The following is a 16591-nucleotide window of genomic DNA, read 5'->3' as shown; positions in this document are numbered from 1 at the left end:
CTCTCTTGAACCCAAGGTTCAGCCACAAGTACAGACACAGCTACAGTACACACCACCCTCCAGAGACAGGATGGAAGAGGGTGGGTCTATGAGTCAACTCTCCTTTCCAAACAACAGAAAACTATGCACACTATCCAAACAAAAACTAGGGTTCTTACTAACTCATCAAGAAGTGCAGTCATACTATGTGCGCCACAGAAAAGGCACATGCCCACTATGTAATGTGTACTGTATGTAGTCTTTTATTTTTTTAATTTTTAAAAAAGATTTTATTTATTTACTCATGAGAGACACAGAGAGAAAGAGGCAGAGACAGGCAGAGAGAGAAGAAGGCTCCATGAAGGAAGCCCAATGTGGGACTCAATCTCAGGATTCTGGGATCATACCTTGAGCCAAAGGCTAACGCTCAACTGCTGAGCCACCCAGGTGTCTCTGTATGTAGTCTTTTAAAAGGTGCTAAGGAAAGTTCCAAGTGAGGAAATGATCATTTTATATTTTCCTGTACATTATTTAACCCATTAACATTATCTTGTGTACCTTGAAAACTAGTCTTGAAGGAATATCCACAGGATGAATTTCAAACAACCACATCCAATGCCAGCACCCAGGGAATACTAAGTCCACGGTGGCAACTGTGAAGCCAACACAAATCCAACACCTGCATGTACACAATTGGACTCTTCTGTTCAAATCTCTGGCACTTTATTTTGTAACAAAACTTCACACAACCAGTTGTAAGATCAGACCATGAGAATAGTCTGTTTGTTTTTCTGGGCTTACCATGAATTTGCCTCAGCAGAGTGTTTTTCTTCCATGGTTTTAGCTATAATTCAACCCCTAGAAAGCTGTGGAGAGGGACTGGGGAATGCCCAGTCTCTGACACAGGATTAATGAACTTGTGAACCCCCAGGAACAGGAAGGCATTAGGCCCCAACAGAGGAGGCCACACTCATACTATCAGGGGAAGATACAGAAAAAAACCAAGCAGAATGGAATCAAGAAAAAGTGAGGGAGGGAGAACATCAGGCATTTAAAAGCTACACGAACAAGGAGTTTTACTTATAAATATCAAACCCGGGGCTCAGCGGTTTAGCGCCTGCCTTCGGCCCAGGGCGCGATCCTGGAGTCCCGGGATTGAGTCCCGTGTCAGGCTCCCGGCATGGAGCCTGCTTCTCCCTCTGCCTGTGTCTCTGCCTCTCTCTCTCTCTCTCTCTCTCTCTCTCTATGTCTATCATGAATAAGTAAAAAATTTAAAAAAAAATCAAACCTTTCAACAGTCTCAATGGATCATGTTTTAATGTGGCTGTTGTACATGGATCCTTCTCTCCTCAGACAGCATCAGAGGCAAATGGTATATGTTATTTTCAAAATTCTAACTTCTTCTAAGTTCAAGTATCTTATGACTCAGCCTTCACTTTCCTCACAAAGAATGATGCTCCTTGTGGGTACAGATGTGTGGAACAAGCCTTGCAGCAAACGTCTAGAGAGCTGCCCTCACTGTCCAAGCTTCCTGACACAGGATAGCAGTGAACACACATTAAAAACAAAGGGCTGACACCCTTTCTCTCAAACATTCCCCCACCAAAAAAATAAAACTGATGAAAAACTGTAATAAGTTTGGCAGGGAAATCTGAAAGTTTGTGAAGACATTTGTTTTTTTCCATTTATAGTTTAGGTTTCCATCTCTTTCTTTTTATTTTTTTTAAAATAATGCTGATGGGCAGCCCAGGTGGCTCAGCAGTTTAGCGCCACCTTTGGCCCAGGTCCTAATCCTGGAGACCCGGGATCGAGTCCCATGTCGGGCTCCCTGCATGGAGCCTGCTTCTCCCTCTGTCTGTGTCTCTGCCTCTCTCTCTGTCTCTCATGAATGAATAAATAAAATCTTAAAAAAAATAAAATAAAAATAATGCTGAGATGGCTTTCTAAGTGTCAACCAAGGGGCAGACCTGTGGTTGGAGGTCTTTGTAAGTGCACAGTACCCACTGTCCATTTCCTATATCCTCCTCATGGGCATAATAAGGCCCACACAGCGTCCCATTCCATCTGACTCTTAACAGTTAAGTGCTGACCTAAGTTTTCTCACAGCACTGGCAATGATGTGACTCCTGTTGGTTATGAATTCTCAGATGGCAGGTAAGATTCTTCTGGCTAAAACCTCTTCAATAGTTGTGTTCAGAATGTGTTTCCTCAGAGCTTTCTCTGATGTTGACAGAGGTGGACTCACAGGTGATCTGCCTTCTCGAAATTCTCTCTGGTATGAATCCAATGATGAGTGGGGGCAGAGCAGTGGCTAGAGGCTTTCTCATGCTCACTACATTCACAGGCTTCATCTCCAGTGTGACAACTCATGTGTTTGAAAAGCCAACCAAAAAAACCTCTCCGACATTCTTTAAACTGAAAAGGTTTTTTGTTTTTGTTTTGTTTTTTTTTTCTTCCTTCAGTGTGGATCCCCTTATGAAGGACAAAAGAGTAGCAGTGGGTGAAGGCCTTTCTGCATCCACAGCACTGAGAGGGCTTCTTTCAAGTATGAACCCGCTGGTGCTGCAGGAGGTGTGACCTGCGTTTGAAGGCCTTCCCACACTCGAGGCACTTATATGGCGTCTCCCCCGTGTGGATGACAGAGTGCTGAATGAGGTATGTGCTCCGGTGAAAGGCTTTCCCACACTGGGCACACTCATAGGGCTTCTCCCCGGTGTGAATCCGCTGGTGCTGCATGAGTTCTGAGCTGCATCTGAAGGCCTTCCCACACTCCATGCAATCGTAGGGCTTTTCTCCAGTGTGGATGATATAGTGCTGAATCAGATGTGCTCTGTTGCTGAATGATTTCTCACATTCTTTGCACTCAAAGGGTTTTTCTCCAGTGTGGGTCCTGTTATGCCGAATAAAAGTTGAGCGGTGGGTGAAGGCCTTTCGACACTGACTGCACTCGTAGGGCTTCTCTCCAGTGTGAATTGGATGGTGTTGCATGAGGTAAGACCTGCGTTTGAAGGCCTTCCCACACTCCATGCACTTGTATGGTTTCTCCCCAGTGTGAATGAGGTAGTGCCGAATAAGGGTTGAGCTCTGGCTAAAGGCTTTCCCACATGCGTTACATTCATAGGGTTTCATGCCAGTATGAACCCGCTGATGTCGAACGAGGTACCACTTCCGGTTAAAACCTTTCCCACACTGCTTGCATTTGGAGAGATTATTCCCTGCATGAATCATATGGCCTTTACTTGGTCCCTGTGGATCACATTCATGGAGAACATGTCCCTGAGAGACTCTCTCCTGTAATATCCTGGAGTGCAGACTATCATCTGTCCCCAAACCATCATTTTCAAGGCTCATTCTCTCAAGATGGGTCTCCTTTTGAGCATCTGTCCCAGGTCTCAATTGACCATTTCTGGCATTCAAAAGCCCTTCCCAACCTCTGGCATGCGCCAACCTGGAGTCCCCTGAAGATCCCTGAGTCAGGCTTCCCTGGAGCAAAGCTCCCTCAGACAAAACCAGTGGAGAAGTGCTTGGGTTCCTGATCTGAAGTTTTGTGTCGTCACCTGCAGAGAAGCCAACACAGAGGGGGACTTTTACTGCTCAATACAGAAGAAACAAACTCAACACTTCAGTGGCAAAGTGAGGGTGAAACAGCATATCTCTGGGACTGCTGCATTCTGCAGCTCTATAACCTGGGTTCCCAAGGACTGTCTATGGTCCTTATACCCTTGACACCATTAAAGGGAAAATCCAAAGAGCAGGCTGGACCAGGGGACCGAGGATCTAGAGTAGAGACCCCTTCTCACAGTCCAGAGGAGAGAAGGGAGAACACTTTTGATAACACTTGTCTGTGGGGTATTTGCTTTAAGAATTGATATCTCTTGGTGTTAGGAGAGCACATAGAAGTAGCTCTATGGAATGAAAGAAAAGCATTCATCTTCCTAGAGGAGGTGTCCCAAGAGCTAGGTCCTAATAGAGAATCAGAGTTGCCAGATAAAGAAAGAAGAAAGGAGCACTGGGTTGGAATGGAAGGAGCAGCCATGGGTAGAGTCACTCTTGGACAGTACTGAATGGTTAAAGGAAGAAAGGGCCCCACATGCCTAGTAATGCCAACACTGAAGGAAGTAAAAGGAAGAGAATTAAGACTGAGGAAGATGGAAGGAGACACTCAGGGACAAATATGGTAGAAAAGACAAGCTTCTGCTCTGCTGAGAGGCACTATGTGGTGGTTAAGAGGCCTCCAGAGCCAGAAAGCCATTGTTCTGTCCCACCTCTACCAAGTGAGTGATCCTGGATAGGTTACTTTCTTCTTCAAGGCCTGATTCCTCATCTGAGAGATCAGGAGACTCCATTTCATTCATGTTCTCCATGAATGTAACCAGGAGGACACAAAGAGTTTCACACAGAAGTTCAGAGGCACTGGTCTCTTGCATGCTGAAGGCTCCCATGACCCCACCTGACCAGTTGTCTGCTCCTACCTGAGCAGGTACTATGTGAGAGGCCTCTCTTTCCTTTCCATAGCTCCTGCCCACACTCCAGTAGATGGGTCAACTCTGGTTTGGGGACCGGATGCCCTGTTGATGGAGAAGGAAACAGGTCATGGTGTATGAGAAGAAGGCAACATCTCCATCCCATCTGGGACTTCATAGCAGGGACAAGACCTGAATGAAGCTGTGAAGAAAACGCTGATCTGCAACCTGGAAAGCAAGCGCACAAATCCCATCCTTGGGCTGCAACTGCCATAGAGGGTAGCGCTGTCTGCACAACACCAATGTCCCTGAACCTCATCAGTACAAGCCAATCCTACTCAGGGGCATAACACTTTCACACACAGCTGAGAGCCTGGGAATGGGAGCCCCTCCTTCCAGAAAGGATTCTGTAATTAATTTAAGTCACTGTTCTTAAACACCCTGTGCTTCAGAACCACTTAAGGATGCTTGATTCCAACCTCAAACCAAAAGATACCAAACTGCTTGGGGTGAGGCCTAGCCATGATATTTCTGAGCTCTCCCTAGGGAATTCTGTCTTTCAGAGAGAACTGAAAACTGCCAGGGGAAGAAATCGGGGAATGGCATCTCTGATCACTGGTAATCTGAGGCAAACAGGTAACCAGAACTGAAGACAAAGCCTTTGTTCCAACGTGAGGGGAGGCTGAATGAGGGGGCTGTTTCCTCAGTCCCGGCTTTAGCACCTCATAGGCCCACAAGGGTGACGAGCAGAGAGAACCTTACATCGCTAAAGACAGAACTATGTGGCTGCTACCTTCACCCAGGGGGCCAGCCCCACCCTGGGGCTTCTCATGAGGGGAGATGGGGAATCTCCTTCAGGGGAAGCCAGGTTTAGCTGCTGTCACGTGCAGCCAGATACATCTCAACAGAGACAGGTGGGTTCTGTACAGAAGTCTAGTGATTGAGGCCCCAGGACCCACTGAAGTCTCAACTGGAAAATTCTGATCCTCAGCCCCGGACTCACTGGGACAGGTCTCGGTAATGGTCGCCAGTGTGTGCTACCTGCCTGGCACCAAGTTCAGGGAGGGGCAATAGAAATGTGAGCCAGACCCTCCTCTGGCTCTTCCAGGAGTGGAGCTCACTGTCACCTCAGGGCCTTTTCATGTACTGGTTCCTCCAGTAAACTAAAACCCCTCCTCCACTTCCCCTCCAAGCTTCAAGTCTCAGTTCTAATGTCACTTCCAGAGATGCCTTTTCTGAAGCAACCATGAAGTACCCATGATGGGTTATGACCACCTGGCTACATATTCCTAAGTTCCCTTAATTTTTCTATGTATGACTCATCACAATTCATTTAAGATTGACATCTGCCTTCCCATCTGAACTCAGAGTGACTGGTGCCATTGTCACTGATGGCTTCTCTTTAAACATACCCACTTTTAATTTTTGTTACATATTTTGTTATAAAAGGGAACTCTGTTTTGCTCTGGCAAATGAGAAAAGTCAGGTTCACTTTCCACAAGTGGCAGGTTACCATCAAAACACAACAAGGAAATCAAAGTAATGCCAGTAGAGTCCTAGCAAGTTCATGTAGAGAGCTCAGATTGTGAGCTAGAGGCTGTTCCTTCTATTGAAGAGAAAAATTGGACACAATTAGGGCACATGAAATACTCATAACTGTTCTGAGACTTTCTCTTGACACCAATCAGCATTCCAGGCTGAAAAGGTAAAAGGACTGGCTTTCTCAAGGTGTCCACTCCTAGCATTCTGTGACATTCCCATGTACCTTCTAAAGCAGCTCCTGCCCCAGTGCAGGACTGTGACCCAGGCCTCAGGAGAACAGGTGATGTACATGGAGATACCAAGGGTCTCTTTACAGAGACTATTGTTTAGGAAGATCCTTGAGGGGCACTGATGACAAATGCCATATAGGGATCTGCCAGACTCTCTCCTGAGAACAGCCCTGCTACTGGATCCTGGGATGTCTGACCCAACCAGGCTCCTGTGGAATCTGGAATGTGGACTTCAGATTGAAGCCTGAATGTGCTGGGTATTGGGGTGAGGGTTCGTGTTCAGAAGTTGTTTCTGTCCCAATGATCCTGGATGAGAAGGAGCCAGAAAACTGTAGGATCTTTGGGGAGGAGGGAAGATGGCTCCTATGACCTTCTTGATCAGCTGGAAATCAAGAAGGCTGGCTTGACCCATAGGGATGAGAGATGAACCCTTACCCAGTGAGACCAGAAGCCCATAGGTCTCCAGCATCACCTCCTGGTACAGGGCCTTCTGGTCCAGGTCCAGCTGCCCCCACTCTTCCCGAGTGAAGGTCACAGCCACATCCTTGAAGGTCACCAAAACCTGGAAAGCCAAACAGAGGTAATGAGGTTGGCCTCATGCAGCTGGGTGGGGTCAGACCCAGTCTCTGGTGAAGGTGCAGAGACCCAGGCCTGAATCACCAAAGCCTCCTGAAGGCCGAGCTCTGAGCTGGGCTCAAGGGAGAGGGAGATGCAACCTTTGACACAATGCAATTATGGCTGAGAGAAACTTCCCCTGGGAAAGCCACTGTGATGACAGACAGTAGCACTCCTCTGATAACTGTGGGGGCAGGCAGTACGTCATCAGGGACATTAGAGGAACAGGGAAAATGTTTATGATGATAATTTCCAACAATGAGAACAGCAGCAATGGTAGCTGAGTCTCCCTGGTCCTCCCCCATGCCCGCCCCCAGCTAAGGGCTTCCCACACAGAGGAAGGTGGCTAGTGACTAGAAGTCCCTAGTTCTGGAGCCAGACTCCCAGGGACTGAATCAAGATTCTTGACTCTGACACTTGTAGGCTGTGATCACGAGGAGGACATCATATCACTTCTCCAAGCCTTGATTTACACATCAATACAATAATCATCCCCATTTCACCAGGCAGTTCTGAGAACTAAAGACAAAACGCTCACAGTGCAAACAGCGGAGTACCTGGCCTGGTATGTGCTCAACATATTTTGTGACTTTTATTAATCCTCCCACAGCCCACAAGGTGAATGCCACCATCACCTCCATGTCACAGCCAGCAGCCTGAGGCTCGGGCAGCTCTAGAAAGTCACCCACAATCTCACATTTAAGGAGTTAAGACAGGATCTGAACATCCAGCAAAAGATGACAGAATTACCAGAAAACAGGCAGGTAAGGGCCCAAAGCATCTTTTTTTTGTTTGTTTGTTTATTCATGAGACACACACAGAGAGAGGTAAGAGACACAGGCAGAGGGAGAAGCAGGCTCCATGCAGGGAGCCCCATGTGGGAGTCCATCCGGGAACTCCAGGATCATACTCTGAGCTGAAGACAGACATGCTCAACCGCTGAGCCACCTAGGCATCCCCCCACAGCATCTTAATTAGAAATAAAGCAACCAGGAAAGGCTAGTCTCAGCGGTGACACTGATGTACAGGAGGAGTGCAGAGAGACAGCCCTGCAGGGACGTGGGGACAGGGCCTGGGGCAAAGGCTGCAAAATGGGAAGGACTCTGGCAAATTCAGCATCACCCAGCTGGGTGCAGTGAGCAAGGGAAGAAAGGAAGAGGAGCACCGAGGTAAGTCCAGGGGCAGATGGAGTAGAGCTTGGGGCCCACGGAGGGGTCTGTGTGCATTTAACAGAAGTATGATGGGAGTCCCTGAAGGGGAGGCCCATTCACTCATTCAGCCATTTATTGAATACCTTTTACAAGCCCAGGCCAACTAGGTCTCAGCATAGGGCAGCCACAGGTGCTCACGATCCAGGGCTGGAAACAGATCCTAAACAAGCAACTAAAATCAGCAAGACAATGTCAGAGGGCCCTAAAGAATCCAAAGACAAGAAAACAGAGCAAGGGGACTAAAGAGATTGTAGTCCCCATAGGGCAAGACGGAAGGCGTCTCGCAGTATGGCACCACTAACTGAATGTCTTAAACAGGAAAGCAGATTCACTACTGTCAGGGGAAAGCCAGTTCCACTTACTCTAACTGGAAGGATAAACTGCTTGGCCTAACTGGCTCCCAGCCTGCCCTTCCAACCGTTTCTGCCCCAGCACAGCGGCAATTCCAAAAACCGCTCCTGTCTCTCTTCCACCCCAGCCCTCAGAGGCCAGGAGGGCGCAAGGCTCAGGTTCCCGCTGGGGTGAGCCAAGACAGACGGGCATCCTCGAGCAAAGAGCTCCCAGAGCGAGGCTCCCGGGACCCGCTGGACACCAGGGGATGCACATCATCCCCGGATCCTTCTAGTTCCCTCAACCTAGGACGAGAACTATCAACACCCAGTGCAGCAGGGGGACACTTGCGAGGTCACGGCCTCGGGAAGGGTCGCCTACACAAGTCACGCCGTCCCTTCCACACGGCATCCCCCCCGGCTGCCAGAGACCGGCGCTACCCCCACGTGCCTCCGACCTGCCTTCGGAGAAACAGCGGCCGGGAGGCCAGGCGCGGGGTCACAGGGCACCGCCATCCCGAACGGCCACTCACCTGCGCGGGGTGCACGGGCACCGCCATCGGGCCGCACGAGGGCGCTGGGGGGCTGTCGCAGGGTTAGCCGGCTCTCCCCCTCCGGTCCCACGGAGAGGCGGGAGGAGCGCGCTGCCACCGTTCCCCTCTCCCGCCCGACAAGCGGAAGCTCACAGTCGGCTAGCACCTACCCACCACGTCACAAACGCACGCCCACCCGCGACGCTGGAAGTCCCGCCCCGCCAGCGGGGCCGGCAACGCCCCTTACTGTGGCACAGCTTCCCGGGTAATGTAGTGTTTGTCCTGACTCCGGCCCGCGGAGGATTGCTACACTCTTTCCAGGAGCGAAGAGGGCATTGTCCAAGGACAGGGGCGCTGGGTAAGGGTGTGCAGAAGATCCGAAGAAGAGGGCGGCATCGGATACTCCTAAAGGGATGCACCCACATTTTTGGGAGGAGGAATGCGCCCAAATTGCGTTTTCTATGTCTTTTTATTTTTTTAAAGATTTTATTTATTTATTCATGAGAGACAGAGAGAGAGGCAGAGTCACAGGCAGAGGGAGAAGCAGGCTCCCTCGGGGGAGCCCGATGTGGGACCCGATTCCGGGCCTCCAGGATCACGCCCTGGGCCGAAGGCGGCGCTAAACCGCTGAGCCACCCAGGCTACCCTGTGTCTTTTTATTTTGTAAGTGCCTGATGGAGCTAGTGTTGTAATTTTTTTTTAAGATTTTATTTATTTATTTATTTATTTATTTATTTATTTATTTATTTATTTATTCATGAGAGACAGAGAGAGAGAGGCGGAGACACAGGCAGAGGGAGAAGTAGGCTCCATGCAGGAGCCCGACGTGGGACTCGATCCCTGGACCCCAGGACCCCAGGATCACAACCTGAGCTGAAGGCAGGCGCTAAACCGCTGAGCCACCCAGGGATCCCCTAGTGTTGTAAATTTTTAAAACCACATTCTCTTGTTGCTTCAACATCCTACATACAGGCTGAGAGCCCACGTGACCAGGTACACCAGTATGATAATAAGGCTAGTTCCCTATACCAATTCCTTTCCTTGTCCTTCCCTGTGATCTAGTGACATTCCACTGCATTAATGAAATTCCTGTGTCTGTGTACTCCCCCTTGACTCCCAATAATGATACTTGCCTCTCTGGGATCTCCACCTGCTTGGTTGAGTCAATTCCCTGGCTCCATCTGGCTTCTTGTATGGGGTGTGGTGCCTCCCTCTTCTAGGAGCTGTGAATGTAATAAATCCTTTAATTTCATATATCACTGAGCAGCCTTGTAAAGTGTTGCTTAAAGACTCCACAGGGGGACTTATTCCCGCATTCACTATATGGGGGAGTAACACATGATATATTTTATCATAGTGTCCCTTAGATACAAGTACCTTCATTCACAGCTTTGAACTAATAAACATTATCTTGTTGCTCTTCAAATACACTCAGACTGAAGTTTTAGAGTCAACTTTGTGAGTTTCAGTATGTCCACTGAGGGTAAGGAGAGGAAAGACTTCACATAAGCAGCCATTACTGGGATATTGGGGAGGAAAATGTTGTGTGTCCCTGAAACAGGTAGGGAATAGTGAAAATTTTGTTTTCTATAAACTTTTAAATAAGTTTATGAAGCTCCTTCAGATTTTATGTGGAATATATAGATTTAATTTACCTAAAATGAGAGAGGTTGACACAAATTATAATTTTAAGCTTATCATTATCCAAGTATCCTTATATTTATTCTGCCTTTTCCATTTTTAAAAAATGTATTCCCAAAATGTAAGGCAATATATTATAGATTCCATCCAGCAGAACAGGAACCCAAAGAAAACCTGAATGTACACACTGCAATGTTAGTCCTATAATGCTTGCTTTCAATAGTTGGCAACCAACAAATATTATTTCTCTTCAACTACATGTTGATCAAAGCTTCACAATCAATTTTGTAGGCTTTGGTATGTGCAATCAAGGGACAAAGAAGAAAGAATTCAGCTAGGGTCATGACATGGGAAATGAATGAGGAATGGCAAAAGGAAACAGGGTGCCTGGGTGGCTCAATCGGTTAAGCATCCAACTCTTGATTTCCTCTCAGTTCATGATCTCAGGTTGTGAGATTGAGCCCCATGTTGGGTTCCACACTGGGCATGGAACCTGCTTAAGATTTTCTCTCTCCTTCTGCCCATACCTCTACATGTATACATCTCAGTATTCCAACCCCAGCAATCCTATCTGTTCCCCACCCCCAAATATATTTCTAACTGAATTTCCTAACACAAATACTGCTATGATCTGAATGTTTGTGTCCCCCTCAATTCATATGTTGAAAACCTAATGCCTAATGTGATGGTATTAGGAGATGGGACCTTTGGGAGGTGACTAAGTCATGAGAGCTCTGCCTTAAAATGGAACTAGTGCCCTTATAAAAGATATCCTTGCCCCTTCCACCATGTGAGGACACAGCAAGAAGGCTGTCAGCGAACCAGAAAGTGGGCTCTCACTAGATGCCAAATCTGCCAGGACCTTAATCTTGGACTTCCAGCCTCCAGAACTGTGAGAGATAAATTTCTGTTGTTTATAAGCCACTCAGTCTGTGGTATTTCCTTATAGCAGACCTAACAAACTAAGACAGATACAATTCATTTTGAAATCTTAGACTTATCTGAAAAGAAGAGCCACTTGCCAAATTTTTTTCCTGCTGTGATAGTGGCTACTATGAAAACAATCTGAGCACGTGTGCAAAGGGGACATCTTATCCCTGAGATAAATTTTTTTGGGCACCTGGGTGGCTCAGTGGGTTGAGCATCCAACTCTTGGTTTTGACTAGGGTCATGATTTCAGGGTCCGGTGCAGTGGGGAGTCTGCTTGAGGATTCTCTCTCCCTCTTTCTCTGCCCCCCCACTCATATGTTCTCTTTACCTAAAATAAATAAATAAACAAACAAACAAACCACCTAATTCTCTCTCCCCCTCTGCCCCTCCACTAAACTCCTTCCTCACACTTGTTCTGTCTCTCTAAAAAAACAAAACAAAAAACATTTTGTTATTATTTGAGGGTGATGTTCGTGATCCAAATAACTATTCTTCCCTTTTCTATACAGACTTATTTTGAGTTAACCGAATAGAAGACTGTGGACATTTCTTTGTACTTCATTAGAATTTCTAGCTAATAAATGCTATTAAATAGCATATGCTGCTATTATGCTATTATAAATATCATATATATTATATATATTATAAATGCATAAATAGCAATAGAAGTAGGATACAAATGTGTTTCAATGGTGCATGAAATAATCAACTACCCAATAATGATCACTGCATGCTGACAGTGTATAAGATGCATGGTGAATTGGTATTGGATAGAAAATGCTAATAATATTAGGACTCATCACAAAAGAGACACGCCCATGCATCATAGCTGACTTACTTGAGGCAGTCACAATTTCTCAGCACTGTGTGTAGAGTATTATGGCCAAAGGCTGACCTGGATTTCAAACTTGTTTGGATGGCAAGACTATTAACTGAAATTGAGAATGTTGGAATATGAGCTCAAGGTGCATTTGAGGCATTCAACTGGAGACATTGGATTGAGGATATAGGATGGCATTTGGAATAGACTCAGGATCTTAGCTGAGGCTGGATATGGGCACTTCTGGCTGGCTAGGCAGCCTGGAAGGATGATCGTTAAGGGTGAGGCCACAACTTGGCAGGGAAGCCAATCCATTTACTTGATGGCTGCAGCTGCCTCTGCAGTCAGAGGTGAAATAGACATTGCTAAATATCATATTCGTATTTAGAGGACACAAAGGTCAGGGAGACACAGTGCAAGGGAATACCTTTGAATCGGATAGACAAAGAGGAGGACGAATAAATAGATGGAGAATGTGGAAGAGGGTGGGATACAGACTATTATACAGATGGTAATTTCAAGGAGAAGAAATATCTTTTTTCTTGAATCATGAAGACAGTCTACAAGGAAATGTATATTATTGTTATGATTAATACTATTGCAAGAATAAAAAAATACTATTGCATGAATAATTCTAAAATTATTTTGTCTGATATAAGGGTTGCTAACCTGGCTTTATATCCACTCTTATTTGCATGGCAAATGCTTTTTCATCCCTTCACTTTTAATCTGGAGGTATCTTTAGATCTGAAGAATCTTTTATAGGGAGCATATAGACAACTCTTGCTTTTTTATACATTCTGTCACCCTACTTTTGATTGAAACATTTAGTCCATTTACATTCAAAGTAATTATTGATAGGTATGTACTTACTCTCATTTGGTACTTGTTTTATGGTTGTTTTGTTTTTCTCTGTTCCTTTCTTCTCTTGCTCTCTTCTCTTGTCGTTTGTTGGCTTTTGGTGATATACTTGGATCTCTTTCTCTTTACTTCTTGCATATGTACTATCAATTTTTTTAAAAGATTTTATTTATTCATTCATGAGAGACACAGAGAGAGAGAGAGAGAGAGGCGCAGAGACACAGGCAGAGGGAGAAGCAGGCTCCATGCAAGGAGCCTGATGTGGGACTCGATCCTGGGTCTCCAGGATCACACCCCGGGCTGCAGGCGGCGCTAAACCGCTGCGCCACCTGGGCTGCCCTGTACTACCAGTTTTTTATTGTGGCTACCATTAGGTTTATACATAACATCTTATGCATATAGCAGTCTAAATTAAGTTGATGGTCACAATGTGAACCCATTCTTCTTGTTTCAGGTGTATGGTGTCATACATCTTTTATTTTGTGAATCCCTTGACTGGTTTTTATAGACATATTTAATTTTACCGCTTTTGTGCTTCCTACTTTTCTTACTCTTGCTTCTTTCCTTTCTACCCAAAGAATCACCTTTAACATTTCTTGTAAGGCTGGTTTAGTGGTGATGAATTCCTTTAACTTTTGTTTGTCTGGGAAACTCTTTATCTGTCCTTCTATTCTGAATTATAGCTTTGTTTGGTAGACTATTCTTAGTGCAGGTTTTTCTTTCAGTACTTTGAATATATCATGCCACCCCCTTCTGACCTGCAAAGCTTCTGCTAAAAACAACTGATAGCCTTATGGGGGTTTTTATTGTATGTAACTGTTTTCTTTTCTCTTGTTGTTTTTAAAATTCTTCATAACTACTTTCTGTCATTTTAATTACTATGTGTTATGGTGTATATCTCCTTGGGGTGATTTTGTTTGGTGGGGTCTTTCTTTGCCTCCTGGATCTGGATTTGTTTCTTTCCCCAAATTCAGGATCCCTGACAAATCCAAAATACAGCAAATTATGACAAATGACTAAGCAACTTCGACAAACAGATAGTCTAAGAATTAGAAAATGATGTGGTTTTAAGTGAGTAGGGAACAGACCCATCTACTAAGTCATATATATCCATTTTGGATCTGATTCCCTTAAAGAACAGTTTAGGAAAATTGAAAGAATAGAGCACTGACATATGAAATCCCAAATATATTTTTTTCTGTTTTATTTGACAGAGAAAGAGAGCACAAGCAAGCAAAATGGTAGGCAGAGGGAGAGGGAGAAGCAGATTCCAGCATAGCAGAGAGCTTGATATGGGACTCAATTCCAGGACCCTGGAATTCATGACCTGAGCTAAAGGCAGATGCTTAACCAATTGAGTCACCCAGGGCCCTACTCCAAATATTTTGTTTGAAAAAAAGTTTTTAGGATTAAACAGTCCTTACATTTTGGAAATGCATTCCAAAGAGATTAGGCATTGAACAAGATGTTGAGATTATATGTAAAAAACAATCTAGTAATGAGTGAGACTAGAGGGAATAAAAACAACAGGGAATTGATCAATGTTGAAAGATTAGGATTGGGGTCATGGGGCTCCATGACACATTTCCTTTTATGTATATATTTGAAAATATCCATTCAAAGGATAAATATGTCTACCATTTTAATGTTAGGAGGGATGCATTAAAAAAGGCAGAAGAAACATTTGGTTTCAGGGGTTAAGCATGTATCAAAACACAAATTGTACACTTTAAATATGCACAATATAAGAATTTTTAATAAAGCTATTTTTATTTTTTTATTTTTTATTTTTATTTTTATTTTGGGGGGAATTTTTTTATTTTTTAAAAAGATTTTTATTTACTTATTCGAGAGAGAGAGAGAACGAGGCAGAGACACAGGCAGAGGGAGAAGCAGGCTCCATGCAGGGAGCCCGATGTGGGATTTGATCCCGGGTCTCCAGGATCAGACCCCGGGCTAAAGGCAGTGCTAAACTGCGCTAGGCCACCAGGGCTGCCCTTAATAAAGCTATTTTTTAAAGTAAATGTAATAAATACTCAAAAGCTGTCACTTCCAAATTATTTTACTATATCGTACTCATATATATTCCTGAGGTTATTGATAACTATTGTATCTGTATGGTGGTATAGAATATAATGTGCTACTGCACATCTCTTCCCAAATTCACGTTCAGTGACATCATTTTAGCAATCTGAAACTGACTGGGATGGGAGTATGTATATACATGAGAGAAACTGACAAACACTACAATACAGGGCCTGTGTTTATTGAATGTCTAGACTTCAGAAAATGATGGAGAATATGTTAAGAATATAGAAAATGCTTAAATGTATATGGCCTCTGTAGGTGTTACACTGTAAATAGCACAAAAAAGTTTTTTTTAAGATTTTGAAATTTTTTAAAAGATTTTTTAATCTATTGACAGAGAGAGCACAAGCCAGGGGAGGTGGGGTGGTGGCAGAAAGAGAGAGAGGGAGAACCAGGGAGCCTGACGTGGAGCATGACTGAGCCACCCAGGTGCCCCCCCCCCAAAAAAAATTGCAAAGATATTCTTATAGAATTGAAAAACAATACTTCCATTTGGCAGAGGATACAACAGTCCTGAAAAATGAGTAGAGTTCCAAAATGTGTCTTTTTATTATTAATGAAAAGTATCAGCCAACATCCATTTTAAAATAAACAAATAGTGTTGTCATTTTCATTAAAGAAGATATATAAGTGGCAAACATAAAAAATGCTCAACATCATGAAACATCAAAGAACTGCAATTAAATGCTATAACACCTCTATTAAAACAATTAAAAATTTAAAAGACTGACAATATGAAGTATTGGCAAAATGTGGAGGAACAGGAGCTCATAGGCTGTCAGTGGGAACTCAGATGGGTATAACCAGCTTAGATCACAGTTTGGCAGTTTCTTTTTTTTTAAGATTTTATTTAAAAAAAAAAAAGATTTTATTTATTCATGAGAGACAGAGAGAAACAGAGAGAGAGAGAGAGGCAGAGTTTGGCAGTTTCTTACAATGTTTTTAGTCTTCAGATTTTATAAAGTGTGCTTCAATGAAGACCCTGGGGCACAACTAGGACAGATTTTTTTTTTTGGTATATTTTTTAAATTGGAGTTCGATTTGCCAACATATAGCATAACACTCGGTGCTCATCCTGTCAAGTGCCCCCCTCAGTGCCTGTCACCCAGTCACCCCATCCCCCCACCCACCTCCCTTTCCACTACCCCTTGTTCATTTCCCTGAGTTAGGGAAACATTATACAGCAATTTGGCAGTGTGTCACGATACAAAATCAATGCCCAGAAATCAGTGGCATTTCTATACACTAACAATGAGAATGAAGAAAGAGAAATTAAGGAATCAATCTCATTTATAATTGCCCAAAAGCATAAGATGCCTAGGAATAAACCTAACCAAAGAGGTAAAGGA

General features: G+C 44.5%; 1 protein-coding gene across 1 annotated transcript; it reads right to left on the bottom strand.

Moving 5' to 3' along the window:
• Window positions 1–1793: 1793 nt before the first annotated feature.
• ZNF550 (zinc finger protein 550) lies at window positions 1794–9077 on the bottom strand. Its single transcript, XM_038527584.1, has 4 exons — window positions 8903–9077; window positions 6650–6776; window positions 4452–4547; window positions 1794–3536 (listed from the first exon to the last, which is right to left on the bottom strand). The coding sequence occupies exons 1-4, from the start codon at window positions 8927–8929 to the stop codon at window positions 2521–2523; spliced, it is 1266 nt and encodes a 421-aa protein (XP_038383512.1). The 5' UTR covers window positions 8930–9077; the 3' UTR covers window positions 1794–2520.
• Between the last annotated feature and the right edge of the window lie 7514 nt (window positions 9078–16591).

The sequence above is a fragment of the Canis lupus genome, chromosome 1 (assembly GCF_011100685.1).
Source record: "Canis lupus familiaris isolate Mischka breed German Shepherd chromosome 1, alternate assembly UU_Cfam_GSD_1.0, whole genome shotgun sequence".
NCBI lineage: Eukaryota > Metazoa > Chordata > Mammalia > Carnivora > Canidae > Canis > Canis lupus.
Note: the sequence above shows the minus strand (reverse complement) of the source record. Positions and strands in the feature narration are given on the sequence as shown.

Bases quoted from the DNA above. Each gene is read 5' to 3' on its own strand.
- ZNF550 (XM_038527584.1), bottom strand. From the start codon at position 8,929: ATGGCGGTGCCCGTGCACCCCGCGCAG. The intron at 6,777-8,902 runs GTGAGTGGCCGT...TTGGCTTTCCAG, and splicing joins TGCCCGTGCACCCCGCGCAG to GTTTTGGTGACCTTCAAGGA. The intron at 4,548-6,649 runs GTAAGGGTTCAT...CTCCATCAACAG, and splicing joins TGGGCTTCTGGTCTCACTGG to GGCATCCGGTCCCCAAACCA.